At 50.1% G+C, this 26,771-nt stretch overlaps 10 protein-coding genes across 10 annotated transcripts; 5 read left to right on the top strand and 5 right to left on the bottom strand.

Moving 5' to 3' along the window:
• Positions 1-282: 282 nt before the first annotated feature.
• On the top strand, positions 283-2,328 carry BKA55DRAFT_560903 (uncharacterized protein). Its single transcript, XM_046192126.1, has 2 exons — positions 283-590; positions 641-2,328. The coding sequence occupies exons 1-2, from the start codon at positions 473-475 to the stop codon at positions 2,197-2,199; spliced, it is 1,677 nt and encodes a 558-aa protein (XP_046053160.1). The 5' UTR covers positions 283-472; the 3' UTR covers positions 2,200-2,328.
• Positions 2,329-2,336: 8 nt separating this feature from the next.
• Positions 2,337-3,119, bottom strand: BKA55DRAFT_560901 (uncharacterized protein). The gene is made up of 2 exons (XM_046192125.1): positions 2,774-3,119; positions 2,337-2,719 (listed from the first exon to the last, which is right to left on the bottom strand). Exons 1-2 carry the CDS (start codon positions 2,906-2,908, stop codon positions 2,561-2,563), a joined length of 294 nt encoding a protein of 97 aa, XP_046053159.1. The 5' UTR covers positions 2,909-3,119; the 3' UTR covers positions 2,337-2,560.
• Positions 3,120-3,825: 706 nt separating this feature from the next.
• BKA55DRAFT_591444 (uncharacterized protein) lies at positions 3,826-5,212 on the top strand (the record flags this gene model as incomplete). Its single annotated transcript, XM_046195248.1, has 3 exons — positions 3,826-3,862; positions 3,974-5,093; positions 5,149-5,212. 3 exons carry the CDS (start codon positions 3,826-3,828, stop codon positions 5,210-5,212), a joined length of 1,221 nt encoding a protein of 406 aa, XP_046053158.1.
• A 1,128-nt stretch (positions 5,213-6,340) lies between these two features.
• On the bottom strand, positions 6,341-7,027 carry BKA55DRAFT_686857 (uncharacterized protein; the record flags this gene model as incomplete). The annotated part of the gene is made up of 2 exons (XM_046198989.1): positions 6,341-6,765; positions 6,829-7,027. The coding sequence occupies 2 exons, from the start codon at positions 7,025-7,027 to the stop codon at positions 6,341-6,343; spliced, it is 624 nt and encodes a 207-aa protein (XP_046053157.1).
• A 158-nt stretch (positions 7,028-7,185) lies between these two features.
• BKA55DRAFT_560896 (uncharacterized protein) lies at positions 7,186-9,428 on the bottom strand. Its single transcript, XM_046192124.1, has 2 exons — positions 8,938-9,428; positions 7,186-8,891 (listed from the first exon to the last, which is right to left on the bottom strand). The coding sequence occupies exons 1-2, from the start codon at positions 9,127-9,129 to the stop codon at positions 7,398-7,400; spliced, it is 1,686 nt and encodes a 561-aa protein (XP_046053156.1). The 5' UTR covers positions 9,130-9,428; the 3' UTR covers positions 7,186-7,397.
• Positions 9,429-9,552: 124 nt separating this feature from the next.
• Positions 9,553-12,729, top strand: BKA55DRAFT_281497 (uncharacterized protein). Its single transcript, XM_046185504.1, has 2 exons — positions 9,553-10,736; positions 10,789-12,729. The coding sequence occupies exons 1-2, from the start codon at positions 9,818-9,820 to the stop codon at positions 12,654-12,656; spliced, it is 2,787 nt and encodes a 928-aa protein (XP_046053155.1). The 5' UTR covers positions 9,553-9,817; the 3' UTR covers positions 12,657-12,729.
• Positions 12,730-16,012: 3,283 nt separating this feature from the next.
• On the bottom strand, positions 16,013-16,639 carry BKA55DRAFT_560889 (uncharacterized protein). Its single transcript, XM_046192123.1, has 2 exons — positions 16,523-16,639; positions 16,013-16,463 (listed from the first exon to the last, which is right to left on the bottom strand). Exon 2 carries the CDS (start codon positions 16,423-16,425, stop codon positions 16,186-16,188), a length of 240 nt encoding a protein of 79 aa, XP_046053154.1. The 5' UTR covers positions 16,426-16,463; positions 16,523-16,639; the 3' UTR covers positions 16,013-16,185.
• A 1,271-nt stretch (positions 16,640-17,910) lies between these two features.
• On the top strand, positions 17,911-18,999 carry BKA55DRAFT_504791 (uncharacterized protein; the record flags this gene model as incomplete). The annotated part of the gene is made up of 1 exon (XM_046187123.1): positions 17,911-18,999. One exon carries the CDS (start codon positions 17,911-17,913, stop codon positions 18,997-18,999), a length of 1,089 nt encoding a protein of 362 aa, XP_046053153.1.
• Positions 19,000-20,331: 1,332 nt separating this feature from the next.
• On the top strand, positions 20,332-20,685 carry BKA55DRAFT_536285 (uncharacterized protein; the record flags this gene model as incomplete). Its single annotated transcript, XM_046189806.1, has 1 exon — positions 20,332-20,685. The coding sequence occupies one exon, from the start codon at positions 20,332-20,334 to the stop codon at positions 20,683-20,685; it is 354 nt and encodes a 117-aa protein (XP_046053152.1).
• An 894-nt stretch (positions 20,686-21,579) lies between these two features.
• Positions 21,580-24,188, bottom strand: BKA55DRAFT_591440 (ste20-like protein; the record flags this gene model as incomplete). The annotated part of the gene is made up of 4 exons (XM_046195247.1): positions 21,580-21,938; positions 21,990-23,021; positions 23,082-23,304; positions 23,352-24,188. 4 exons carry the CDS (start codon positions 24,186-24,188, stop codon positions 21,580-21,582), a joined length of 2,451 nt encoding a protein of 816 aa, XP_046053151.1.
• Between the last annotated feature and the right edge of the window lie 2,583 nt (positions 24,189-26,771).

Raw genomic sequence — 26,771 nt, 5'->3', positions numbered from 1 at the left:
AGACAGATCCATTTACCATTGAAGAATGGACAATAGGTCTGAGTTTCTTTGAGACAATTAGCAGGCTGAGATAATTAATTCCAAATTCCTTCAACCTGACTCTATTCACAAAAGAAATATCATGGTGCAAGGTGAAAGGAAAGCTTCGCTTCGATCGTCTAGTGGCTGGTGCAGTCTTGTAACCCCCGCCAATTCCAGGGGCCAGGTACCTACCACGCAGTGGAGTGTCCAGACCCGCCCCGCCCATGCATTAATTCCGCTGGGCAGCTGAAGGGAACTAAAACATCACCGACTCGACCACCTTGGCACCTCCCTATCAACCACCTTCTTCCAATTCTAGGCACACCCTTTTCGAACAGGTTGCCACTTTGCAACAACACTCGTTCAGAGTGACGCTTCGAATTCCTTCACCTCGAAGCCCACCAAAACCTATTCCGATCGTCCTGTTTATTTTCATTAATCAGATCTCACCATGTCCAGGAGAGCCCCGAACCCCGCTGCTGAGCGGGCGGCGCAAAACCAAGCTACCATCAAGAGTCTCCTCAAGTTGGAGGCCAATAAGGTCTGCTCTGATTGTAAACGAAACAAGCGTATGTATTAGACTACAAGTTTGCTAGCACATTCCTTCTGACCTTTTCAGATCCTCGATGGGCCAGCTGGAACCTAGGTGTCTTCATCTGTATCCGATGTTCGGGCATCCATCGTGGCATGGGCACTCACATCAGCCGAGTCAAATCCGTCGACCTCGATTCCTGGACCGACGAACAACTCCAAAGCATTCTGAGCTGGGGAAACGCTCGCGCCAATAAATATTGGGAGGCCAAGCTTGCGCCAGGCCATGCCCCTTCCGAAGCCAAGATCGAGAACTTTATCCGAACGAAGTACGAACTCAAGCGATGGGTTATGGACGGTCCCATGCCCGATCCCGCTACTCTAGATGCTGATGGCGACGACGATGTGCCCCTTAGTATTGTCAAGGAGAAGCAAGTCATAGAGCGCAAGGAGTCCATCAGAAAGGCATCCCTAGGCAACTCACAAGCACCGAAATCTGGCCCTGCACCCCAGGGAGATCTTATCGGCGGAGACCCTGTTCCTGTGCGATCAAGCAGCGCTGCCCCTCAGGCGGCGAAGGTTGCTCCCAAGGCCGAGCCTGCTCCCTCAAGGGCAACAAGCACAAAGGACTCACTACTTGGACTTGACTTCTTTGGTGAACCCGCGGCTCCTCCTCGACCGGCTAGCACAACTGGTACTGCCCCGAGCGGTCAGTCTCGTCCCGACTTGAAACAATCTATCCTATCTCTATATGCTACTGCGCCTAAATCGCAACCTCCTGCTCAACCTCAGCAACAGTCATCTGCAGGAGGCTTTGGTGGCCTTGCCTCTCCCACTTTCAGCCACCAGTCTCAAGGCTCTGTTGGTGGCTTCAACGACGCCTTTAGTAGTCTCAGCATCTCGAATTCCCCTAAGCCCGCCGCTCCCGATCCTTTTGCCAGCCTCAGCTCCGCCAGTCGTAACACATCAAGCAGCAATACTTTTGGTGGCCTAGGAGGAGGTAGCTTCTTCAACAGCAAACCTTCTCAACCTACTCCTCCTGCCCACCAGCAGCCGTCTTCCAACTTCTCGAGCTTCGGTGGCTTTTCCTCCCCACCGCCTGCGGCTTCTGCTGCTCCTGCCGCGCCCAAGCCCGCTCAATCCTCCGCCATGGGTGACCTTTTCGATCTTTCTGCACCTGTGACCGCATCGCCTCCTCCACCACAGCCCGCAGCCGCTTCTACCAACTCTGTCTTCAATCTCTCATCCCCTCAAAGCCCTCCTACCGCCGTGCCAACCAGCACTACGACAAATGCTAACGCAGCCGGCTCTATGGGTGGTTTCTCTGGTGCTGATGTTTGGGGTGGAAGTGACTGGGGAGCCCCTGCAGCTCCCACACCAGCTCCCGTCCAGAAAGCCCCTGAACCACCAAAGCCCGCGGCCAACGACTTTGGCTGGGGCAACACGGGAGGGGCCTTTGCCAACACACCTATCGTTCCTGGAGCATCAGGGGGCTTTAATCCTATTGCATCGCCCAAGGTATCGGCTGATGAGGAGTTTGGAGGATGGACAAGCAGTGGACCTGCTGCCAGTGGCAGTGGTGGTCAAGCCAAGCCTAGCGGTGGCTTTGGCGGAGACGAAGACTTGTTCTCTAACGTGTGGCAGTAGGCAGTGAGTTTTGGAAACATCTAGATGGCTTTTGGGCGGGGGTTTCTATAAAACAATTGCAGGCATGTTTGGGCGTTTGCATGTTAGGAGTCAAGTAGACGCGAAATAGGATGGCTTAAATTGTACGACCATTATGATATTGATTCGAGTGATGAAGCAATGTGAGTGTATTCAAATAACGCCGACCCAACGCTGCCAAAACAGTAAAAATCATGGGACACAACTCCTTAGCCTTTTAGCTGTGTACACTTGGATGCCCTTGACCATCTGTGTATACCACCTTAAACGTCCGTCTTCCCTACCAAACGGCCACCTTGTATTATGATCGTTCCCTGTCCAGCTTATACCTGTGTCAAGGCTCTTAGAACAACAATTTTGCACCGTAGAATAACACCAAGAAAACGCCAATAACGATTCCCGACAACTTGAGGATAGCGACACGGTTGCCTGATGCAGCCATGCGAGTTAAGCGGCCAGCGGAGCCCTTCATCTGTGTGGTCATGGAAGAGAAGGTATCGGACTGTTAAGAGGTTAGTAGGCTGTAAGTTGTCGCTTGCGAAGGGGGTATACGGACGGTGTTGTCGATGACATCCTGGGCTCGGGCGTTATCGTAAATGTCGACTGTCACACCGCGAAGGGCGGAGACCTTTGCTGAGAGCTCATCTAGGCGGGCATTGTTCTGGCGCTCTCGTTCGTAGGCTTCAGACATGGTGAAAGTTGTCGGAAGTTAGGGATGAGCGAAACAGGGGTTACCGGTATGGTCTGGTTTTCGATTAGAACAGATTATTTTGCGTATTATTTGTCGTCGCTTTGCAGAAGACGAGAGGTCTTCGTCGTCGTGAGCTGTATCCTCGAAATGTCAAGTGCCAAGTTGTGAAAGGGGTTCGAGTTCTAACACAAAACCGACAGCCATGACGGCCTCCTCGGTCGGCTCCAAGTCCGCCACGGCCACCTCACGCGGGCGCGCTGGACTTTAGTGGTACGTACTCTGATAATGACATCGCCACACTTCGACTAACAGCCACACCTTCGTCCGCTGATAAACTGGAGATTTCTCCATACACCAAAAAAAAGGCTGGAAATGTACTGTACCTTGGCGCCTGAGGCGGGGCAACATGTTACAGACAAGGCCTGATGAAAGAAAATGGTTGGGCAGCTACAAAAGGCTCTAAGTACAGTGGATTTATCGTTATTCACATTGACGCCAGGTTACCTGAATTACTGCGCCACAGGAGATGGAAGCTTCCCCATTACGAGGTGCCGTGAATGTGCATCTACCTAAGTCCAACGTCTGCACCTAACAGACTCTAGACCTCTACTTTTCTTTCTTGGTAGCTTTGTCGATCCTGCAAGTCTTGTATAATATCGCCGCAGAATATTCTACACTCGTTTGCTTACGTCCACTCCTTGGCATAAACCATCGAGGCGCAGCAGTAACTCGTCTGGTGACGACGCAACCCGGACAAGCTGGCTACTATACCTATCATATCAACCCCACTCACTCGCCCTTGTATTGAGAGCTTCTTGGCTCCTCCAACAACAGTTTTCGACTTGCGCGAAGACTACTTTCGATCCCTGTTCCTGTTTGTGCATTGTATCTCTTGAGCTTTGGTTGAGTGTATCAAGATGGGCATCAACAATCCCCTTCCGTCGTCTATGGCGTGTAAGTCGAGCCACCAATTCCGCATTCATGATCGCGCATCATGGGCCACTCCACCCCTCAATGAACCGATCAGCTCAAGTGCGAGACATGGCTAACACAACTCCTCAACAGCGGAATGTAAGAAGTGCGGCAAGATTCTGACTTCCTTTATCAATCCTCGCCAGTCTTTCGGTCCCGACAAGGTCATTCCTCCATCCATCCTCGCCAATGCTAAGGGCCTTGCCATCATCACCGTTCTGAAGGCCGGCTTCCTCGGCTCAGGCCGTTTTGGCAGCGGTCTCGTCGTCGCCCGACTTCCTGAGGGTGGTTGGAGTGCCCCGAGCGCTATTGCGACCGCCGGAGCCGGCTTCGGTGGTCAAGTTGGTTTCGAATTGACCGATTTTGTCTTTATTCTGAACGATTCGAGCGCCGTCCGATCCTTTGCTCAGGCAGGCTCTCTGACACTGGGTGGCAATGTTTCCCTGGCAGCTGGTCCCGTCGGTCGCAATGCCGAAGCAGCCGGCGCTGCCTCGCTTAAAGGTGTCGCCGGCATCTTCAGTTACTCCAAGACCAAGGGTCTCTTTGCTGGTGTTTCCCTCGAGGGATCTGCCATCATCGAGCGCCGTGATGCTAATGAGAAGATGTACGGCCAGCGCTTCACAGCGCAGCAGCTCCTCACCGGTTCTGTGAGGCCACCTCCTCAAGCCGCCCCTCTCATGAACATCCTTAACTCGCGCGTTTTCAACGGCATGAGAGGCGGTGGCGACGACGCAATGTACAACGACGTTCCTGTATACGACGAGCAGCACGACGATGTTGTGTGGAACGGTCGCCGTGGATCTGCGATGGGCGAGGGCGTGCAGCGCGACCGTACAGGCTCAGGTTCATATGATGACAGCTTCGGACGACCCAGCCGGTCGAATACATGGCAGGACGATGTATACGACAGACCAGGCGGTTTTGGCGGGCCCACGCGTTCCAGCACATTTGCTTCTGGTGGTGGAGCGAACAATGACTACGTTTATCGTGACAATCCCACAGGAGGTTCAGGAGGATTCGGCGCCGAAAAGAAGGCTGGCCCTGGACGGCCAGCGGCTCCCAAGCCGAACTTCGGTGCCAAGCAAGCAATGCTTAAGAAGAACGAGGCAGTTGCTGTGTACAACTTTGATGCGGATCAACCAGGTGATCTGGGCTTCAAGAAGGGAGATGTCATCACTGTACTGAAGCGAACCGAGAGCGATAACGACTGGTGGTATGTATTCAACAGTAATCGCTCAAACGTCGTCACAATAACTAACAGCGCATAGGACGGGACAAATTGGCACAAGAACAGGCATTTTCCCTAGCAACTATGTCAAGATGAAGGAGTAACGGCTGTTATCTTTGTATCGATTTAAATACCCTTTAGGCACGTTTCGGATGGATACCTTATGAATACGACGGCTTTTTTGTCTTTTGTCTATCTTGGAAAATGGCGGCTGCAAAAGATTGTACAGGTCTGCACCATGTGTCCTCCACAAACTTTCTGAATCATCAAACATCTACACATTTGTAGCAGATAGATGTTGTATCACGCCTGAACTTTCACTAAATGGTGTATTTACTAACAGGAATATATAGGAAGGCGTGTCGGTAAATGTCTAAAGCTCATGATTCCCCACGAAATTATCAAGCCGATACATTGAAAAATCTCAAATAGCTTGAGCTTTAGGCAGGAGATATGCACAAGGCCTCAAGAATAGTCGTTCTCGTACTTTAAACACAATAAGCCTCTGTAGGCGCACATAACGGTTTGGCGCAATAACAGGAACTGTAGGAAGACTATTCGCCACATCAGAAAGTACTGCCGTAGATGTGATCGTGGCTCCGCATAAGAAGTAGAGACGGCGAGTTGCTGTACGTTATGGCTGATCCCTCACACGTAATCTAGTTACCCCTGATATGGCTAGTTGGGGACGGGCGTTACCCCTTAAACTACGGTTGAGAAGTTTGGTCATATTGGGCTGTATATCAATGACAAAAAGCACCCCAAGGTTGGGATCCATAACGAATGCTTTCTGTCAACTGATGGCTTTGTCACCTGAGGCAGAGTTCTAGGATTCATATCATGCCCAAGCAATGATTTTGTTGCTGAGGGCATCAAACCCTGAGCCTTAGCCAGATATTTAAGCATATGTAACAGAGTTCACACAAGAAGTTAAAAAGAAATGTTGGGAAATTTCAAGTGCCAATCAGGCTTTTTGTAAATGCAGATAGAGCAGTAGCTTTGCGATCTTAATCCTTAATACCAGTAACAGGTAGGTCCTCGAACATGACTTCCATGGACCATGCTTAACCCTGACCCTGGGAATGTATCCAGACCTTATATCGGGTCCGACAATTTAATTTAAAAAGCTTGAATGATGCATATGCTTTTCAAGAACTCGAGGATATATACAAATAATACAGCCTTGGAATACACAGTGCCATCGTTGGGTACAAGACTACCTAGGTATTAATCTAGGTGCATGTCCCTGGATGCTTGCGAATGAGGTGCCAGGCTACCTCTCGGGGTGTATTTGTGACTTGAATAATGTGGAAGGCTCTCGCAAGCTCCCCTTTGCCGCTCTCGATCTCTTGTATTCGCTCGTTGATAACGTCGCGTATGTGTTTGTGGAACCCGGTCCAGAGCTTGAGCCTCTTTTGGCTCCGGTGCTTGCCCATGTTGCGAGATAGACGGCTAACAATCATGATGTTGTTGCCCCTCTGCTCGGCCCATTCCAGCGTGTGTTGGGCACCGTGCTTCTGGCTGATGTTTCGATAGAGACGGACATCTTTGTTGATGACCTCCTGAGTGTCGTTGAGATGGATGTCCTTGAAGAGGTTTCTCAGGCCCTGCTTCTGACAGAACCAGCCAGAACGACTAGCAAGACGCTTGCTAATGCCTGCGATTATAGAGTCAGAAAACATATACGTACTCTAGTAGGACATTTGAGGTTGCAACCTACGTTGAGAGGACTCGCGCATCTGTTTCGCCATGATGTCACGGACTTTCTCGACATCAATGTCAGGGAACGTCTCCAACAGCCGTTCTATATCGGGACTGTGAGACATTTCTAGGTTGTTGGGACTGGGGGCTGGGCTCGGAAAAGTTGTGAGGAAATCTGGGTCTTCAATGCTTGGGAGGACCGTGTCGGATATAGACATCGTGGTAGCTAGAATGATTGTAATATGGAAAGAAATGTAGCTCAACTCTAACCAATGGGAATACGTGAAAGTTCGGCAAGAAATCTAAACCCTTGGAATAAGTTTGGTATTAGGGGGCGTCTTGATGCCGTGATAAGTTCGATGGACAAAAGACCTAAAGGGGGTCGGTCGGTTGTTGACGGGGGAGAACGAGAGAGTCCGAGGTAGGTACGGTACAAAGATTTATATATTAGGAACGGTGAGTCAGTTTCAGCAATAAATTAGTTGTCTACAATCACTTGAACTCCCATAATAAAGTCAAATGTCCGAGTTTCCTTCCTTTCACATACAACAGTCCGGGTTTAGAGGCAGGTGACTCGTCAAAGAGTCGTCACTCCCCACCGACCATCACTTGAAGCTTTTTAAACCAGAAGTCTCTACGCCTTGCCCATACTTGCTTTAGATAGAACTGTGCGAGTAAAGTTTCGTCACCACCCCTTGCGACATCCTTTTCGAACTGTTCAAACAACGTGGCTGTTGCTTGATCCAAATCCTTCAATGTGTTGCAATCAGTAAGCATAACCCATGGCAAGACCTCCACGCCCGAGATTTCTTGTCTCAATTCTGAAGAGCTCGGCAAGCTAGTTGAAGCTTTCGGGGTCTTTGGGAGGGTTGTCTGACATTCGGCGTCCTTGTACATATCATCTTTTGCTTTCACACTCGCAAACGTACCCACCGAATTAGAGCCAGGAGGATGGTCTTCAATACTGTGAGTTAGATTGGAATAGTTATCAGTGTTTTCTGACGTAAGAGCTCTGCGACTGGGCTGATTCAGCCTCTTGTTTGTCGTGTTGTACGTGGAATAGGTGCTTTGACATTTCCCTGAATTGATTGAATCTGTCCTCAAAGGTTGGTCAAGAGATCCCTTGGATTTTCCAGAGCCAGAGGATTTCTCGAGACCTGGTTGCACATTGACATGCACTTTAGGCTTCTCATATGGCGCGGTGGTCTTTGCGCGTAAGTCAAATGGCAACTGTCTGGGCCGAGGCATCGAATTGCGAAAGTCCTGGTTGTGCAGTGGCTGTTGACGGTACGGTTCGGGCGAAAGGTCCTCTCTTAAGTCTGCGTGCTTATTATAACTCTTAATAGCAACGTTCTGGTGATATTCAAAAGAACCGACTTTAGAGCTTTCACGAACTGGGAGACTCTGAGCATCGGGGCCTGTTATGGTTACATTCACAGGCACCATCATTTCGGTCCTACCGATGGGTGACTGTGTTGGAGGCGGATTCAAGTTAAAGGAGTACCTCAGAGGTGACCCAACGCGAGGTATATGTGAGCGTGTACCGTCTCTTTCAAGCAACATGTTGTATGGGTTGAGCTGTGCCGTCACTGGGCTAGTATGGCGCATTTGGGTTCCTGGTAAATAGCTTTGCATAGGCATTGACTGCGCTCTTTGTGTCTGCTCGATATGCGAGGTCGGGATTGTCGAAAATGGTGAAGGCTGAAAAGGAGCGTTCAACATTGTGGTGAACGAGAAGTCAGATTGAGCACCAGCTCCTTGGAAATCATTCGGAGGTAATAGAGAGGGCGGCGTGATTGAGGAGAGTCGTGGCCTTAGGTCAAACATGGCATCGCGTGTTTGGGGTCCGGGTTGAGGGGGAACTGTCAGAAGAGATGCTGGTATTGCCTCGCAGGCGAAGAACCCAGCCCTCTGCAGCAAGCAAACAGCAACGCTGAAATCTCTCTTCTCCTCGAACTGCGCGAGGAGCGCTTGGGGCTTCTTGGGTACAGATACACAGATTCGATTAGTTTGCTTATTGATGCTGATAATCTCTCCAGAGGACTGTGATCCTCCTCTTATTTCGCTGAGTCGAAGTGAAACCTGGCCTATTAGCATCCCACTCGAGCCCATCACCACAAGTCCGTACCACTTGTTGTTTCCCTTTATGAATCAATAGGACCAAGATACCCATCTCTGATTCGATCGGCCTTTCACCTTCGATTGTCAAGGTGAAAGCACTGTGTGGGTGAGAAGAGTTATAGGCTCTGGCGGATGGTCCATCGCGGATCTCTAAGTAAACGAGTGGGCACCGGGACACAGGAGTCGGGGGACCGGCCATGATAGAATTTAAAAATGGAAGACTGCACACTATGTAGAGTGAACGAGTTGAAGTTTGGTCGGATTTGGTTTGGAGTTCACAGTGATAAAGTCATCCGTGCCTTGTCTGTTATGCAATTGGTCTTCAACATGAGGACAGTTTCTCCTTCCAAAACACTGCCTGATACCTTAAGGACCTGGGTGGCGAGTAGGTACTCCATGACCCGATGCACCTGCCCATCCTTATTGCCTACCTACCTACTAAAAAAAGATAAATTCAAAGGCCTAAGCATTCCCAACTTTGGGCAGGAGAGATTGAGGTTGAAGGGATAACATTGATTGGCTACCAGGGAACTTACCATCTTGTTAGCAAGGGTCACGTGGAGATAAGCTTGCTTAATCTTACCCCCAAGACTTCGACGCGCCGCGCCAAACCAAACTATCAGCGACTGACCCATGCGATTTGAGAATCGTGGATCAAGCTGCAAGCACCCACGGTATCTCCAAAACCAGCCAATTATCGATACACAGGTCATTGAAGCCTTTCAGACGCTGCGTGGAAGCGCCTGTCTGTGGGAAATCTTTCTTGACTGCAAGACGTTCAACGCAGCTCGACGACAAGAGACCTCTGCCCCTTCTTCGCGACTGCGCATTTCGTATCCTGTTTCTATCCACCCGCGCACAAACAGTTCACCGCACGATCTCTCAGTATGGCCCCCGTTCGCAATGAGGTGCCGCCGCACACGATAGATCGCACCCCCGAATACGAGGACTTCATGTCGCGACTCCGTGATTATCATGCCAAGCGAGGAACGACACTTGATCCAGAGCCCAAGGTCGGCGCAACACATGTTGATTTGTTCAAGGTCTTCAATCACGTTGTTGAAAGTGGCGGCTATGACAAGATCTCGGAGGAGAAGCTTGCATGGCGCCGTATGGCGTCTGAGCTGGGCATATATTCTAACAATGAAGCTTCAACTGCCTTCTCGTTGAAGGAGAAGTTTTACAAAAACTTGGCTGCATTCGAGATCAGCACAGTACATGGAAAGGAACCTCCACCCAAAGACATTCTGGAGGACGTGACGGCTAAAGGTGCTGGTTTGTTGTCACGCACAAGGGAAAATTTCTGGGGGAAGAAAAGAGAGAGCAACGTTGGTGCCACAGACTCAGCGGCCTCGGGAGACGATGGTACACCCGTCCGCGAGCGACCCGTGCCAGACACTGCTGCCAGTGCGCGTGCATCCAGAGGACTGCGTGAGGCACCTCCTCAGCGCGTCATCTTTCAACCGGATACTGGACCTTCGCGAACAACCCGACATTCTTCTGCTCACCATGCGAGCAGTACCAACTCACCCGCCGCCAACCCTCCTCAGACCCCCTCGCATCACCCAAACATGCACGTACCTCAGCAGCACCAACAGCAGAATTACCAGGGAAATCGAGGTCCCTCGGTTCTTCACCATCCCACTAACTCTGAGAATACATCCAACTTGGTCACTGCCTATCAGCCGCGATTTTCTAAACCCTTAACACTGCGCGCAGTGCCAACCCCGAGCAATGCGCCCACCGAGTTCCAGAAACCACGCCAAACTCCACGCATTGACCCTCGTCAAGCAATGCAACCTGGCAGTGAGTATATATTCGTTATTTCTTTGTCGTTTTCTTCGACTAACTGTATTAGCCGGTTTTGATGGTCCTAACATTTATATGAGGTGTTTGAACGCTTTGCGATCAAACATTCCTGCTGAACAAGCCTTTGCGCTCAGTCATTTGGTGAAAATATCGTTTGAGCGAGGTGATAAGTACAAGTTTGATTCATTTCCAGGTCTGGCCGAAGGTCTAGTTGACAAAGCCCTTGAGGTGGGACATTTGTTCTACCACGTCAACTGGAGTATATCCTGGAACCTCCCATATGACTCGAGTGATCCAAGTGCCCTTGACGGAAACTACGGGACACAAGATATCTTGGAGCGAATCGAAAACCTGATCGAGAAGGATGTACCCGACATTTTACAAACTGAGTCATACGCAGACAATATGGTGCTGATCACTGAAGCTGTCCTGACATTACGGAACATGGTCACTCTGCCGGAAAATGCTCACAACATATCAGACTTCCCTCCCGTCAAGGACCTTATTTGTATCATCTTGAACCTACCACAGAAGGATTCTCTTGTGGAACTGAAGCATCTTGCCCTGGACATTGCTGAGCAGTTAACGCCGTTCATGACATTGGACTCAGACGACCCTATGTATAGGACATTGTTGGAGCAGTTGACGTCTGATGACCGCGGTATCATTCTGACGTCTCTTCGGGCGCTCGGCCGCATCTCCATGAATCTCGAAGCCACGAACAAGCTAAGCAACGTTCCTGGACAAGTGCTCCAGCGACTTGCCAGTTGGCTTTTGCTCAATGATGATGAGCTTATCGACGCGTGTCTCGATTTCCTCTATCAGTACACTGCTGTTGTGTCCAACGTGGACACCTTGGTCCGGTCTCTGACGCCGGAGAACCTCATCGACCATCTTGCTCGCCTCCTAGCTCATGGTGCTCGTAAGACACAACGCGAGTTTGTTCTCGTGCCCGAACAAAGAATTCCCGCTCGTGACCAGATTGCTCCCATGCCTGAAGATCTTCTTCAGGAGATGCTCAAGCTTGAAGAGCCAGATCGTGTTCACCGTTGGGTTCGCTGCTTTTTCGAGGAGGACAACAATTCTTTTGTAACACAACTAGCCGCCTGGCAGGCGTACCAAAACGCATTTGTCGCACCACTTAAGGTCATCAATCAGCCTCTTATCACACCTGCCGACTTCATCCGAAACAGTACGTCTGTATATAAGGATTCAAATGCGCAGGTCCTTCGAGAGCCTGGCGACCCGCAACAAAAATTCATCATCCACGGTATCCGCGCAAGACCAAAACCTCTTGGCTTGGATGGCAAGGAGTACGGACGATGCCTTTGGGCCTCCAATCCCAACAATAAGCTTGAGAAATGCGGTCACTTTTACATTCAACCTGAAAAGCTTTGGGAGCACATCCTCGTGGACCATCTCGGAGAGAAGCGAAATGAAGGGGGGCAATTTGACAACGTCGAGAAGGAATTTACCTGTACCTGGGATCAGTGCTCCCGTTATCCCAAGTCCACCAAAATGCGCCTTCAGGATTTCGCGAGACACATCAACACGCACATTTCTTCAGCATTGCCCAGCGATTCGCTTAGTCGAAAGTCGGAACGTTCATGGATTATTCCTGCCAAGACTATGGCTGTGACTTTTGAGGAAACTACAACAGCACGGGACGAGCGAAATCCAAACCTGCCGCCCCAGGCAGCCGGTATTCCACTCAGCGCTGCGCTAGTGCTGAGGAATATTGCTCGCAATGTGGTCAAAACGGAGGCTGAGGAAGAGATGGTCAAGAAACAGGAGAAGGTGGGTGAGATAGGAGGCTGGAACGAGATCCTTTTCCGTCCTCTGTTACCGCGACTGTTCGAGATTCTTGCAGAGAACAGGGCTTTGGTATGTTTATCAATCCTATTACCGTTGCCATGAAACACTTGTACTGATCAAATTCGCAGAGCCCTTACATTGCATCACTCCTTGATTTGGTCCGTATTGAGAATGACGAGGGGGGCCGATGATGCAGTTTCGCAGGATGGCGTAAAGGAAAAAGACGGGGCGTTGTAGCGATATGCTTTCAAGTAACCTCGTGTTGAGGAGGCATTGTTCGCAGTGATTTACACAGGCTTTCTCGCATGAGTGAAACTTGGTGGAGATCAGGATGGTATTGTGTCGTTTCACACGGATTACTTGTAATAATACCCTGCCCGTGGGCGTTCTGGGCTGGCTGGCTTTTTTTTGGATGAGCGGTAGATCTTTGAACTCGAAGACTAAGAACATTAACAGTATGCATTTTGCAGAATTGTATAGCACCTTTGTCGATTTGTGTGTTTGTCGCATAAATCAGTTGGGATGAATCAAGTGCGGTTACCTGTTGGTGCTGTACAGGTGATGGCGAGTATATTTTGATGACATGATATCTTCAGCAAAGGCAGTGCCGAAGTATCTGGCGATATAATTCAACATCCCTCAAGTCCACTGTAAATTCAACTACCGGCCCGGACATCTCGTGGGCTTCCCATCACCGCATTTTTAAACCCGGGCCGGTGCCTCTCCTGTGCATACATCTCAACGCCAGATCTCAGTATTCGGCTCTATCGTCAGCCGCAAAACTACTCGTACGAAACATACGGGAACCGCCGTTATGCGCATTTGGGGAAAGGGGGTAAAAGAAATGCATTGTGGCTGCTCGATAACAGCGGTTCATTCTCGCTAACTTGATAAAATTCAACATGAGAAATCTAATCCACACAATACCCCAGACTCGAGCACGTCTGTCGATGGATGCTGATAAGGGATGGAAGAGCCGTGCTTCTGAGAGGATTCTGGAACTCGCCCGAATGCATGCATGCACCTGGTGCCCTTGTTCCCTTGACAGCTCCCCACCACACGATAGCTCCAAGGGCAGGGCAGGGCTGCAGGCAAGGTATTGCGTGCCTGGTTGTGAGATGGGCCTCAACATGTCAGTGAACCTCGTACAAGCCGATCACTTGGTTTGACAGGAGGCACTTTGATTTCGATAGTGCTTATACTACGTAGTATGCCCTATCATGAGCTTATTGTCAGACTGTTTACACAAAGAAAGTCTCTTGACATTGCAGATCCAAGGGGTGTATTCGACCAACGCTGCTCACAAGAGGTCAAGACCTAAACCAAAGTGTGCCTCGAGGCTCTTACCCTCGAGCTCGCTTGTGCTTGTTCAAAAAATGAAGAAGATCATGTGGGTCACCCAAGGAGCTCCAAGTCCGCTTTGCCTCACGCAAGAATATCTGTCCTACAGAACTAGCGATGCAGCCTCTTAGGAGGACAATTGAATATCGTCTGATATCTTGTTTTTGCTTTGTCGTCTGAACGGGTACAAGCGGAGTCATTCGATAAAGCGAGTTAGCAAAACCGTAATGAGTTCGATGTATACACCGTCTTTTGGTGTTTACCCTGTGGAAGTCATCATGATGGAAATTTGGCTTCGATTAAGTCACAAATGACGATCGCCATGTTTAACAACCAAGCGTAGCACATTTCATCTCGTCATTTTTGTGACCATTGAATAGACTACAGTTGGTAAATGACAAAGCCAACCCCCACTGATACAACTAAGCTATCTTTGTCATTGTTTCCTATCATTCAGACTACGAACTGAGAAAGTGAGAGAACATTCTCGGTCAGGGTGGTATGGACGAATGGGGGGCGCCAATGGGTGGGTTGGTGTTAAGGTTGTCTTGGCCATCTAGGTGTAGCCTGGTCTATCCAAGGAGGTGGGATGGCACACCGAGAGGTGAGTAGTCTAGGAGTTAGAAGCGATATCTGTTAGTGTATGATTCTGACGCAAAAAGAAAACCTCAAGGTCAGAATGAAGTTTCATTACGAGACGAAGTAGAAAGAGTTTCTAGATGTCATGTCTTGTAGCTATCATCCCCCTCACCTTGGAGCGGTTTCGGTGAGGAAGTACTGACTCGACCAAGACGTGGATGGTGGATGGACCAGGATCAGCATCATTGCGATTGCAGCCGTGTTACCCGGAATTGAGAGTTGAAACCTTCCGTGGTGTCCAGGGAACGCGCAACATCAGATAGATGTCTGTCTGTGTGTGCGCCCCAGCTCGGCTCGGGTCTGAGAACTGTAGCTGTAGCACATTATTCAAGCACTTGCAGATTGCAGTAAGTATTTGGTTGGGTGGATAGCGGTGTAATAGAAGGTGGTGGAAAAGAATTCGTCTGCCTAGAAAGATGGAACAAAGCCTGTCTTTAGATGCTGCCGCCCCCCATTGGTGACAGACTAACTACTGCAAGCCCTAGCGGATGAGGTGCCAAATTAGCTCAGAGGCCAGCCATCATCAACAAGTTAGTGAATGTTGTTATTTGGATTGTCTTTGGTGTTGAGGCAACGTGCACGTCTGTGCTCAAATTGTTTGCCGGTGGCCGGACAGGCGCAAACCAAAGGGACAGCAATCTAGAACTAGAATTAGGCAGGTAAAAGCCAAGACATTCCCCGGAACGCTCGGACTGTGTAAAGCCTTGCATCAACTTTGTTTATTTTGAGGGAGGATGAATGGACAATATTTGCTTGCCCGAGCTATCCAGCAAAGAGTTGGAGACTTCACATCACATCACCACACCTCATCATGTAAGCGCCCGCTGTGGATGAGGTTGAGAGGGAGAAAGAAAGGTGGGGGGTACCAGGAATAGCTACCGAGAAAATACTAGCAGAGCCCACCTCAGCCAAAGCTACCCCTGCAACGTCCCGAAGAGCCCCTAGAGGCTAGGAGTAGGCTCCCCGCGACCCGCCATAGCTCCCCACGGCTGCCCGTGGGATCTGGGTTTCTAATTGATCTTCTCTCCACTTGGTGCATCAAATCCCTGGGTGCCCCATATGCTTGTTTCCCGCTCTCAACCTCATCATGTACATACATGTAACTTTCGGTGATGGATGTGCAAAGTGTCTTTTACGTGCCACCATCAGCGTCAATGGCTGATTGTTTGGCCGAGATCGGCGTTGAACAGAGAGGGATACGCAATGATGTCGTGTTGTGTTTGTGCCTGTGTCTCTGAAGAGAGACGTGAATGTGAGACGCAATAGAAGGGTGAGAAAAGAGGCTGCCTCTAGACCGTCACCTCCGAATTAGAGCTGCATATGCATGTTCTGATGTGGGCATTGAGAAGCAACGGAGAACCCCACGTTGTTATCAAAGCTATAAAAAAAAAGGTCGGAGGGTATGAAAGAAACCCGGACCGGCTGTATAGCAGGTTATCAATCGATCAGAACAGAATATGTAGCAGTACTTTATTTGACTGATGATACAATTGTTGATTGGGAACCTAACTTTTAAAATACCTTATGTAAACTTTTGCGCAATGCCTCCAAGACGATAAAAGAGGAAACAACACCATCTCACCTCAACTAAGCCTCTATGTAAAACACCATGGAAATTTTCTGATCACCCGCATAGCCAATATTTAAATATTCAAAACAAAACTAGTTGAATCTCAGACCATGTAATGAAGCCCCCGCATTGTACTGCTTCTGCGTGCCTGAATGCGCCTCTGCTGTGGTCTAGTACCAAGTCTCGTCTTTGATCAATCTCTTGACAGGTTGGAACAGGAAATGCAATGACCCTGTCAGTGGCCCTGGCAATCGATCTTGTGACCATCACAAATCTCCATCCCGTCTCACTTTTTGGAGGAAACCCCGGCTGATGCGACATCGGTGCCCCGGTCCTCCATGATGTGAGGTGAGTGTGAGGTGAGTCCAGTTTGTGTTACCCCCTTTCTTAGGCCCGAACTAATAAACTTCTAATCCAGGAACCGTACCAATGTACCTCCATACCTTTTCTATAGTTGCTGCTACAAATCTGACCTCACCGTCTTACACCGAAGTCGGTGAAGAACCGTTCTCCCTTGCTTGGGCGTCAGGAAGCGTGCCGTTGCTCCACCTACGTGTATTGTGTATTGTAGCTGCCATATGGATTGGATGCCTATATAAATCCATTGCCGGTCGGAGCTAGTTCCCCATAACCTTTCATCACACATTCGCACTTTCTACGACTTTAGCTCCATACAGATTCTTTTCTCGCTTTGAACCAAAGTTCATCTGAAGCTGTATGTTGTCCCCAACAAACTTCTTCTTATTCTTGTTGCCAATTCAATGATAACGGCGACTAACAAATTATAGGTTTTCATAGACACATTCTCCGCACCACCTTGGCGAGATAGCTTTCCTGCACCATAGCATAGCATTTGCCACCAAGCTTGCCTGTCCAGTCCCGGATCCGAAGATCAAGCCCGAATCTCCGTCGCCCAAGACATCCAGACCAAAACAAGACGATCTATCTCAGATCAGCTCTGCACAGCAAAACAAAGCATAATTCAATTGCCGTTCTGGAGTCGCTATTGAAGAGCCCCGAAAATAGTACCGGTCCTCTCGCAGTCACCTAAGCTTGGAACAAGCGAAACGTACCTTTCCTGAACACAGAGGCCTATCCCGTCTCCTAAGACTACGGAGTTTTCCTGCCGCGAGATCTGCACTTCACATACCTACCTATCTATATTTGCCTGCACTCTTACTCCCGGTTCCACTGTTCTCTCAATCCAGGCCCCCCGCTGCTACCCTCCTTGAACAAGCACTAGAAGCCCCCAGAGCCGCCAACAGGAGCAGATCCCTTGATTCCAGCCCCAGCTGAAGTCATCTGCACCGTACCTTATCGCTTACAGTCCAAGGACCTTGCAACACCACACCACACCCATTCGCCTTCCTCACGGACATACCGCCACACTAAATTCTGCACCTACCTGTCTACCTAGCAAGCCAAAGTAAAAGCTTGCCCTGCGACCCTACCGTACAATTTCTGCGACAAGGAAAAAAACTTTTGTGCCCAGGTCTAGAGTTTTCTTTGCATTGCTCTCATTGCCTGCACTCCCTCCACCTCCACAAACACACTCTACACTCTATCTGTGATTTGCTTTCGGACCCACAACCAGTCGACTATATATCAAGAGTATCCCTTCACCTATTCAACTCTTCTTCTTTTACAATCTTCATCTTCCATTCTATACTCCTCTCACTTGAGCACTTGTGTCTAAACTAAAGACCAAGATCCTTTAATATATAATCACTTCTTCTCCCTCTACCACCCCGGCTATCTTATATACCCATATCCTCTTCTCTGCCACCAAACTTCACAACCTCCGCAATGGCAATTTGTTCCATTTCTCGCAGCATCCTCCGTGCCACTCGGGCCCCTGCCGTTGCTTTCCCCAAGAACTCGCGATGCTTCTCGGCCACCCCTGTGCAACGTGTCATTGACACCAACTTGAAGAAGAACGTTGTCCGGGAGAAGGAGGTTCCTGTCACAGTCTACAGTGCTGGCCAAGGCACTGGTGACAAGCACACAGTCAACGTCCCTGAGGCGGCTGCTCGAGTTCCCAGCGAGCCTCGTACTCCTTCTCACGAGAGCGACATCGTTCAGCCTCTTACCCGCAAGACCTATGAGCAGCTTCCCCACACCATGCGCAGCATGAGTGTCTATGGCAAGACCATCATCCTCACTGGCGCTGCCCGTGGCCTTGGCAACCACATGGCTCGTGCTTGTGCTGAAGCTGGCGCCAAGAACATTGTCCTCTTTGACGCCAACCAGGAGCTTGGCGACGAAGCCGCGGCCGAGCTTCACGACAAGACCGGCCTCCCTGTCTCCTTCTTCAAGGTCGACGTTCGTGATGGCGCTGCCATCAACGCCGCCGTCGACGAGGTTGTTGAACGCTATGGTGCTCCCGATGTCCTTATCAATTCTGCCGGTATTGCCGACTCCAACATCAAGGCTGAGACCTACGACCCTGCCATGTTCCGTCGCCTTATCGACATCAACCTTACCGGCTCTTTCCTCATGTCTCAGGCCGTTGGCCGTGCCATGATGTCCGCTGGAAAGCCTGGCAGCATCATTCTCGTCGCCTCCATGTCTGGCTCCATCGTCAACTTCCCCCAGGAGCAGAGCTGCTACAATGCCTCCAAGGCGGGCGTCATTCAACTCGGCAAGTCTCTTGCTGCTGAGTGGGCCAAGTACGATATCCGGGTCAACTGCATCTCTCCCGGTTACATGGACACTGCCCTCAACCGAGTTCCTGCGCTTGACGCACAGAAGAAGATCTGGAAGTCCCTGACACCCCAAAACCGATTGGGTAACGTTGACGAGCTCAACGGTCTTTGCATCTTCCTCGCTTCAGACTCTTCCAAGTTCATGACTGGTTCCAACTGCATCATCGACGGCGGCTACACATGCTACTAAGCGAGCGGCACCCTGCTTTGACGGTTAGCGAAGAAATGGTTTCTACGAATGGCTGGATCGGGAAGGCCCCGAAAGAGGATTTGATTTTCTTTGTTTGGAGTTCCGGAAAGGATTGGTGACCTATTTTTGAGCAAGGACCAAGGACAAAAAGAGACGTATGATGATAAAACTAGATTAGCTCTGGATACCATAGAGCAGGATGAATCTGCCCGTATTAGACACGGAGCGACGCGATCCAGACAGGGGATCTAAATCTAATAGCCACTGGCATATAATGAAACGATCAAAAAGAACCACTTATCATCTTGGTGATTGTGTAACCGAATATCCTGCCTCGCCGCTTGAATTAGACTTTCGGATGCAAAACAAGGTTAATGTGTATCGTGCGCTAACAACCGAAGTTGCTTGTCCCTTGCGTCTGTAGAGGCAGATCGTGACTTTGATAACCCAAGGTACGGGTACCAAACCACGTGCAGTCTGGCCCAAGTCTAGTCCACCAATGCACGCCAATGTCAATCAATCATCGCATGTTTCCGAGCAGCCAATCACGATGGCACTCCCGTGTTGAAAACGGCAATCCAGCTTGAGCCAATAATTCGGGTCTATGTTATTCTCACCGCTTTATTTTCGCAGCTGTCGAGACGATCAAAACCGGGTCAAAGGCCCGGCCAGCCTTTTCATTTTGCGGTTCGCCAACTAAACTGGCGGTGGAGAATATGGGTCGATACTAACATGAAGGAAGAGAATAGGAGACATGAGGTCACGCTTAACAGTCTTCTGAATCAAAACATATGGGAGAGACATTTGGGGGAAATGTCTCATGAGGATGCAGGAACTAAGACAAATCTGATTTCTGTGGCATCGTGAAAATTGAGCACCTAGACTCAAAATTACTACACAGCCGAGTAGAGAGCTGAACCTTACGATAAACAACGACTCATGCGGAAATATACTACAGATTCAACGAACCAAGTTCCTCCACGTTCCAAGGATCTCGTGCAAGACACATACACCTACAGATCAAAGAGGACCCCGAGGTGTCACCGGCAGACCGCATTGTCGTTCCGGCTCATGATGGAGGGGGGGTTTTCGGAGGTGAGCATGGCTAACTCATGCAATGACTCGGAAGGCTTAAAGCCTCTCAATCATCTGCTGTCTATAACTTCTCGCCCTATTCTTCTTTTCTCGTTACAAAAGACCAAAGCACATACTCGCTCATGATATCTTGTTCATTGTCTACTCAACATTCCAATATCAAGTGCACGGTCATCAGAAAACCAACTCATCCTTTAAATCACCACCTCAAAAAAGGCTTCAGGATCATTTCCAAATATGAAACTGCTCTGCACTCCCTCCATCTCGCTGGTCCGCGCCGCTCGGTCCTTGCGCAACCGACTCATAAAAAGAACCCTCCTCCCAGCCCGCGCTGCAGCCGCCTCGGTACGCAACTCAATACACTTCTCCTCACCATTCTCGTCACATTCCCACGACAAGCTTAAACACCAAGCTCGACCTGCCGCCCTTGGCACTGTTGCTGTGCTTGGTAACGGGCTGCCCGTGGGCATGGAAGGCCACGCTGCTGTCAGAGAGGGCGAAGGTTGCTCGAGAGTCCGGAAGCATATCAGCCCCTTCTATCAACAATGGGAGCAAGGCAGCTTCATGTTTCAAAAGAGCAAGTTCTTGTAGGACGGAAAACATCGAAGAAACCCCAAGTATAGTCGCCATGAGCTGGTCTAGATGTTTTGTTATTTTGCCTTGTCGTCTTTGCGTTGGAGTGTTTGGTTAGTATTGGCTTCGTTTGTTCGGTTAGTTTGATTGGTTATGAGCATTAGGTCTGTTAAAACAGCGTCACCCAGAGTGACACCTGAATCCTGAGAAGTCCATTTCGTATCATCACCACAAACACATTCCAAAAAGCCAGGGCACCAAAGTAAGAAAGCAGACATTTTTTTATGATTCAAAGCTGGTGAGGAGACATGGCCAGGTCTAGTATCGTGACAGACCCAGCCTCGAGTGCGAACTCGATGTGCAAGAACAATTCGTATGCAGGGGTATATCCAGCGTGTCATATCTATGTGCTGCCAGGCGTCATCATGGTGTCCGCCTGCTGGCACCTTTTGGGTTTTCTTTTCTTGCCATGTGTCGAACTTGCGACCTCATGGGCATAACATAATCCGAGCCACCCCTTGACGCGGCACCGTACCAATTCCAACTTCAAGATGCAAGGCCTGCTATGACAGTTGAATAATTTGTGGAAGAAAATGGTCATTAGATAGTTGGGTATGCAGAATTGTGACACAGGGACGGATTGTGCCCATGGGATGTCGTCAATCGAGACCACTGCATCGACTTGAAGATACATCGATCATCGTCTGAAAAACGCTGGCAACAGTCGGCGAAGTCTCTGTTTTCTCACTGGGGGATCTGCAGGAGGGACTCTTCTCCCGGGGTGTACCTACTGCCCCTTGCGAGCCTTTTCTTGCGCCCTCTGTTCTCGAGCGGCTCGCACCAATGGTGATAGTTGAGCGAGATCAACACATTGCTTCATGAATTCATGCTGAAAAGGGTCAGTGGAATCAATCAACAGGAAATGTTTGGACTTACCCTCAGCAAATCATGAGCACTAGCTCGCTTCTCCGGATCCACCTTGAGTGCAAAGTATAGGAAGTCCTTGAACACAGGAGAAAGATCCTGCTCATTCTTAATGTGAGGAGTTCCGTTGGTTGCAATCAACCAAAGAGCACGCAAAGGAGATTCGGTCAGGTATGGCGGCTCGCCTTCTATCATTTCGATCGCCATGATACCCAAAGACCAGATATCGACCTTGCGTCCGTACTCTTTCCTGGTAACGACTTCGGGCGCCATCCAGTATGGTGTACCCACCATGGTTGTTCGCTTGTTCTGGGCCTCGTTGATGGTCGCACAGAATCCAAAATCGGCTGCTACGGTTAGTTGTGCCTTGCACTGCCACTGGAACAGTTGTTACTCACTCAGCTTGATCTTGCCCTCCAAGGATAGCAAAATGTTATCCGACTTGATATCTCGATGAATGACTCCCTTGGAATGCAGATGTTGCAGACCAAGAAGGGTCTCGCGACACACAGAAGCGATCTGCCCCTCGGACATGATATTGAAGGTGACAACATCCGTAAGGCTGCCTCCCTCCATAAACTCCATGACGACCCACAGCTCGCCACCACACAGATAACTGTCGATAAAGTTGACGATGTTGGGATGTGAGCTATCCTTCATGACAAGAATCTCGTTGATAATCAGGTCCTTCTTAGGTTGCTGTTCGAGATTCATCTGCTTGATAGCCACCAATCTGTTCGTGCCACGCTCGTGACCAGTAAAAACACCTCCAGATGCACCCTGGCCGATCTTGTTGAATCCTCGGTATATGTCTCGAGGATCGCCCTCGCTACAGATGCGCTTAAGGGCAGCAACGATATCAAGACCTGCGCTCTGACGGGCCCGGTGTCGTGGCCTAGCCCCGGGAACGGCTGCTCCAGGAGCCTGCTGACGAGGAGCGTTGTGCATACCATTAGACTCGGGGGCACGGCCGTATCCAGGAGCTGCTTGCATGTTCGGGTTCTGGGGATGAGGGGTTCGTTTACTAGGAGCACGGCCAATGCCGCCAGACATGGCAGCTTGAGCCTGGGCCATGGCTTGCTCTTGCTGCTGCTGCATAAGTTGTTGTTGATAAGCGGCGGCTTGCGCTTGGGCGAGCTGTGGGTTGGGTTGCGGAGCAGTTGGGGCGTATGTTGGTCCAGTGACGCGCGAATTGGACCTCGATCGGTGCTCTTCGGGGAGCATAGGGCCAGCATCCTTTGACATGCCGTAGGATTCGTCGCCGGACTGAGACATACCGATGCCTGAGTCCTTGGTCGAGTATGCGCCTTGAGGCATATGTCGATTGCTCATGCTGACGGGCGGTTTTGGAGCTGGGCGGCTGGGCATCAGGTCCTTACCAACCTGGCCTCGGGGAACAGGCGGTGGTGCTCGGGGATTCTCAAAACTTCCTTCATGATTGACAGTTGGAAACCTGGGGTTCGTAGGTGAAATATTGTTCGGTGACATACCCATATAGTTTGACGGGTACATGCCCGGTGATGCTGCAGTTGCCGGAGAGGTGGCATACTGGCCAGCATGATGAAATTTCTCGAGGACCTGATCTTCTGGGGGCCTCTCCGTGGTCTCTTTGTAGAACTGCAAGATATCAACCATAGTTTGCGGGTTTTCTCGCCTTTCCTTTTCAGGAATTCCGCTTTCGTTGATAAGCCGCTGCCATTCTTTTGGCAGACCCTAGAGTCTGTTAACGAGTATAGGAACAAAGAGACGGGAAGACTGACTGTAAACTGGCCTGTGGAACTATCATAGCCGACATGAGTAACGTGGACGGGGTTTTCAGGTGCAGAAATAACGGGTTTCTTGGGCGATCCAACCAAGCTGTTCATGAAACCGGAAAATCCTGACTTCTTTCGTAGAACAGCAGGCTTGAGATCCTTGCCATCGTCAGAATATCGCTTGGGGTTGACCGAAGGCCCATCGGTTGGAACCCTCGGGCCTAGGCTCTTCTCATTTAGTGATGAGTCCATCGCGGAGAAGCTGGTCGAAGTTCGTAGGGCAGGGCTAGCAAGCCTGGAATCGGTAGGCGCCTTGACGATTTGGGGCGGGAATTGACGAGGGACAGCAGCCTTCGGACTAGGAATCTTAATCGATTCGATGCGGTTCAGAATGGCAGCGCCGTCAAAAGGAGCGCCGATGAGGTCGTCAGGCACCGCTGTCTTACTGAGAGGGCGGAGGTGAGAATCGGAGAGACGGTCGGGATGACGGGGGACAGGCGCCCAGTGATTAGCGGGGGTGAAGTCGCCCTGGGGTGAGATGGGCGACGGGACAGGTCTTAGGGTGTTGTTGTTGGCGGATAATTGAGGATGAGATCGATCAGAGTCTTGCCAGTCGGACACGGTCGCGGGGTTTGAGCGGGCTGGGGGAGCGCTGGGGGCTCTTCTCAGACTCTGGGAACTGCGTTTGCTCTCGAGGGACTGGGCGTCGAAGGCACCACCATCGAAGCCAGAGGAGGAACGAGCGTAGGCGTAAGTGGGAGGTTTCTTGATGAGTTTGCGACGATGTGAAGTTGCGGTATGAGCAGACGCAGACGACGCAGAGGTATATCCGGGGCCGTCCATGATCCAGCGCCAAGCAGGAAGCAGCCTGTCAACTGAGAGCAGTTGGGTTGGGGGGGCCCTTTGGGGCTAAAAAAAGGCCTTAGAGGGACGGCGGGCTGCTGCTGTTAGGTACGGGATTTTTTTTTGTGATGGGCCGAGCGAGCAGGTGGAGGAGACTGAACTAGACAGAAACAGAACAGGTATCAAGTCACAGGGTGTGTGTGCAGGGAAAATGAAGGGGAGGGAAATCAGAAGAGATGCGCATGCAGCGCAATGCAGTGCAGTGCCGTGCCGTGCAGGTCTGGCTCACTCAAGAGATAGAGAGGCCCTTGGTTTTTCAGAATCAAGCGAGACCAGAGGGAACAAACGAAGCCAAACAATAGGAGTTTGACGGGGGACTGGGGATTGGATGCACAACGCAGTGCGATGCGGGGGTATTGATATTGTTGTGGTGTGTGTTGTTTGGCCGAGTGGCGATGCTAAATTGGTGATGGCGGTCCTGCAAGTGGAATTAAATTACTTGCTTTGCCTTGCTTCGTCTCTGTTTGGTGTTCCTTTTGCTTCTGCGTTTCTCCTCCTGGGAATCCTACCCGGTGACTTCATAAGAGGAAAAAAGGGTAAGCTGCTGTTTGGGGGATAACAGGATAAGTGGGTTGGGGAGATCAAGTTCGAGAAGATAAGTAAGAGAGGAAGCTTGAGAACAGGAAGACAACCTACATAGGTACAATTATACACGCACTGTGTGGTATTCCTCAAATCAAGGGGAACTGAACGACAAGAAGGGTGAGTGAGATAAATTGGAATGCGGGAGGTGGATTGGGTTATGGGATAAGATATTACACTGTAGCATGGAGGCCCTTTAATCCAAGAATTGTGATACAAACGGCTGATGGGGCACTCTCACTCTACGGTTGTTGCGCGTAGTGCGGTGCTGCGCAACACATGGCACGGGCTGTCAGTGTTTCCGGACTCCTCTACCGTGATGCTGACGGTATTATCAGGAGCCCTGCGGGGGTGACACGGTTGCAAAGTCTTGCTGGGAATGGATCTCTCTGATGATGAATTGTTCAAACGACTGGAATTGGGGTCTTGATTAGCGAAGTTGTTTAGAAACAAGACATCAAGAGGCCCATGCTTCAAAATGAAGGGTTCAACCTGAGCACGACAACGAGAATGCTAGGTAGCAAACAGCTTGGAACATTTGCCTGATAAGGCTTCCTGTTCAATCCGGTCTCAATAGCTTCCTACAAGTGACCATTGTCCTCCGTAAAATCCCCTGGAAACCCTCACGTTGATACAGACGTAATGAATCAATTGGGTTTCTGATAGGCAAGGAACCGAAGAAATGGCTTGGACCCTGGACCCCAGCATATTAGGATAAGGTACATTCGATCAGCGGGGCGGACCACTCATGCAAAGGTACTTTGGCATTTGGCTGGCGCTGATACCCAACCCAACTCCTGTTAACTTCTGTCCCTTTTTCAAGGTCATTCAACGTCCCCCACCGTCGTTGCAACGCCATCTCTTGTCCCTCGGGCCGTTGGCGCGACTCGACAGTGTGAAAGCATCTTGCCAGCACTTGGTGGTTGGACCAGCGGCATGGTTGGAGGGTCATGGATGGTATCACTGCATCTTTTTTCCCCTGAGCGCCTCACAAAGAACGTTGTGCTCAAATGGATGCTTCACAGGATGACGACGCGGGGTGAATGGCGTATGGACTGCAAGTGGCCAATGTCACCTTATTTTTGTCGTTTGCACTGGACGAAGAGCTCTGATCCTGACACATGGTGGGTGCAGAAGGTGAGGACATTTGAGAATGAATAGACAATAGTGTGGGACGGATGTTGGTTACAGACTCAAGCCAGCCGTTTCCAATCGAATCAATCACTCATTGTTGACAAACAGTCTTCAATGAATGCAATCACATATTTTGGCTGCACTATACTGCCGGCGCCTGCTTAGCCTCGACTGTTAATCACTCGTATGGTTGGCTCTACTCCATACTCGTTGCACATACTCGCACTAGAAAACTTATATGAATCACGTCTTCAGGTTTTGTAACTTGGATAACTAACGTCAGTCTCAGGTGCATTATGTCACCCCAATGACTCGTTAAACAGGGCATGTTAGTAGACCACGATCATGGCCAATAGCTTAGCAAACCATGTTATCGTGAAAAATTAATCGATCTGTATCTTGCCCATCGAGCACTGTAACGCTGTTTGTATTAGACATCCCCCAACGGAAGACATACAGCTGTATCCAACGGGGCCATCCCTGGTATGCACCTACTGGCCAGTAACATATTGAACGTTCCTGTCGTAAGTTCATCACGATCAAGTGTGAGTGGAATCGAATGCGTTTTGATTCTTGACTGAGTGGAGTTTGTTCTCAAAGCCGGGCGGGAAGATTCAGGAGAAGCTAGAGATCAAAGTTTGGGCAAACTAGCCAGTCCTTGGCCAATCTCAAGCAACTGTCTCCTCCAATTTAAGACTAGCACAGGCACAAGCTCGACTTCAAGCTCAACTGCCCCGTCCTCGTGGGTCAGAACGCTCGTGGCTGGTGGAGATTGCCGACGATTTTGCAGGTCTTAATGGGAGTCAA

This window comes from Fusarium redolens (assembly GCF_020744475.1).
Source record: "Fusarium redolens strain MPI-CAGE-AT-0023 chromosome Unknown BKA55scaffold_4, whole genome shotgun sequence".
Taxonomy (NCBI): Eukaryota; Fungi; Ascomycota; class Sordariomycetes; order Hypocreales; family Nectriaceae; genus Fusarium; species Fusarium redolens.
The sequence above is the reverse complement of the archived record's forward strand: the minus strand, read 5'-3'. Positions and strand labels throughout refer to the sequence as shown.

What these genes read in the sequence shown, in the direction of transcription:
- BKA55DRAFT_560889 (XM_046192123.1), bottom strand. Translation starts at nt 16,425, where the DNA reads ATGTCGCATCAGCCGGGGTTTCCTCCAAAAAGTGAGACGGGATGGAGA.
- BKA55DRAFT_560903 (XM_046192126.1), top strand. Translation starts at nt 473, where the DNA reads ATGTCCAGGAGAGCCCCGAACCCCGCTGCTGAGCGGGCGGCGCAAAAC. An exon ending in TGATTGTAAACGAAACAAGC is followed by an intron (nt 591 to 640) that starts GTATGTATTAGA and finishes TGACCTTTTCAG; the next exon opens with ATCCTCGATGGGCCAGCTGG.
- BKA55DRAFT_560896 (XM_046192124.1), bottom strand. Translation starts at nt 9,129, where the DNA reads ATGGCCGGTCCCCCGACTCCTGTGTCCCGGTGCCCACTCGTTTACTTA. An exon ending in ATAAAGGGAAACAACAAGTG is followed by an intron (nt 8,892 to 8,937) that starts GTACGGACTTGT and finishes CTAATAGGCCAG; the next exon opens with GTTTCACTTCGACTCAGCGA.
- BKA55DRAFT_281497 (XM_046185504.1), top strand. Translation starts at nt 9,818, where the DNA reads ATGGCCCCCGTTCGCAATGAGGTGCCGCCGCACACGATAGATCGCACC. An exon ending in TCAAGCAATGCAACCTGGCA is followed by an intron (nt 10,737 to 10,788) that starts GTGAGTATATAT and finishes TAACTGTATTAG; the next exon opens with CCGGTTTTGATGGTCCTAAC.
- BKA55DRAFT_560901 (XM_046192125.1), bottom strand. Translation starts at nt 2,908, where the DNA reads ATGTCTGAAGCCTACGAACGAGAGCGCCAGAACAATGCCCGCCTAGAT. An exon ending in AGGATGTCATCGACAACACC is followed by an intron (nt 2,720 to 2,773) that starts GTCCGTATACCC and finishes ACCTCTTAACAG; the next exon opens with TCCGATACCTTCTCTTCCAT.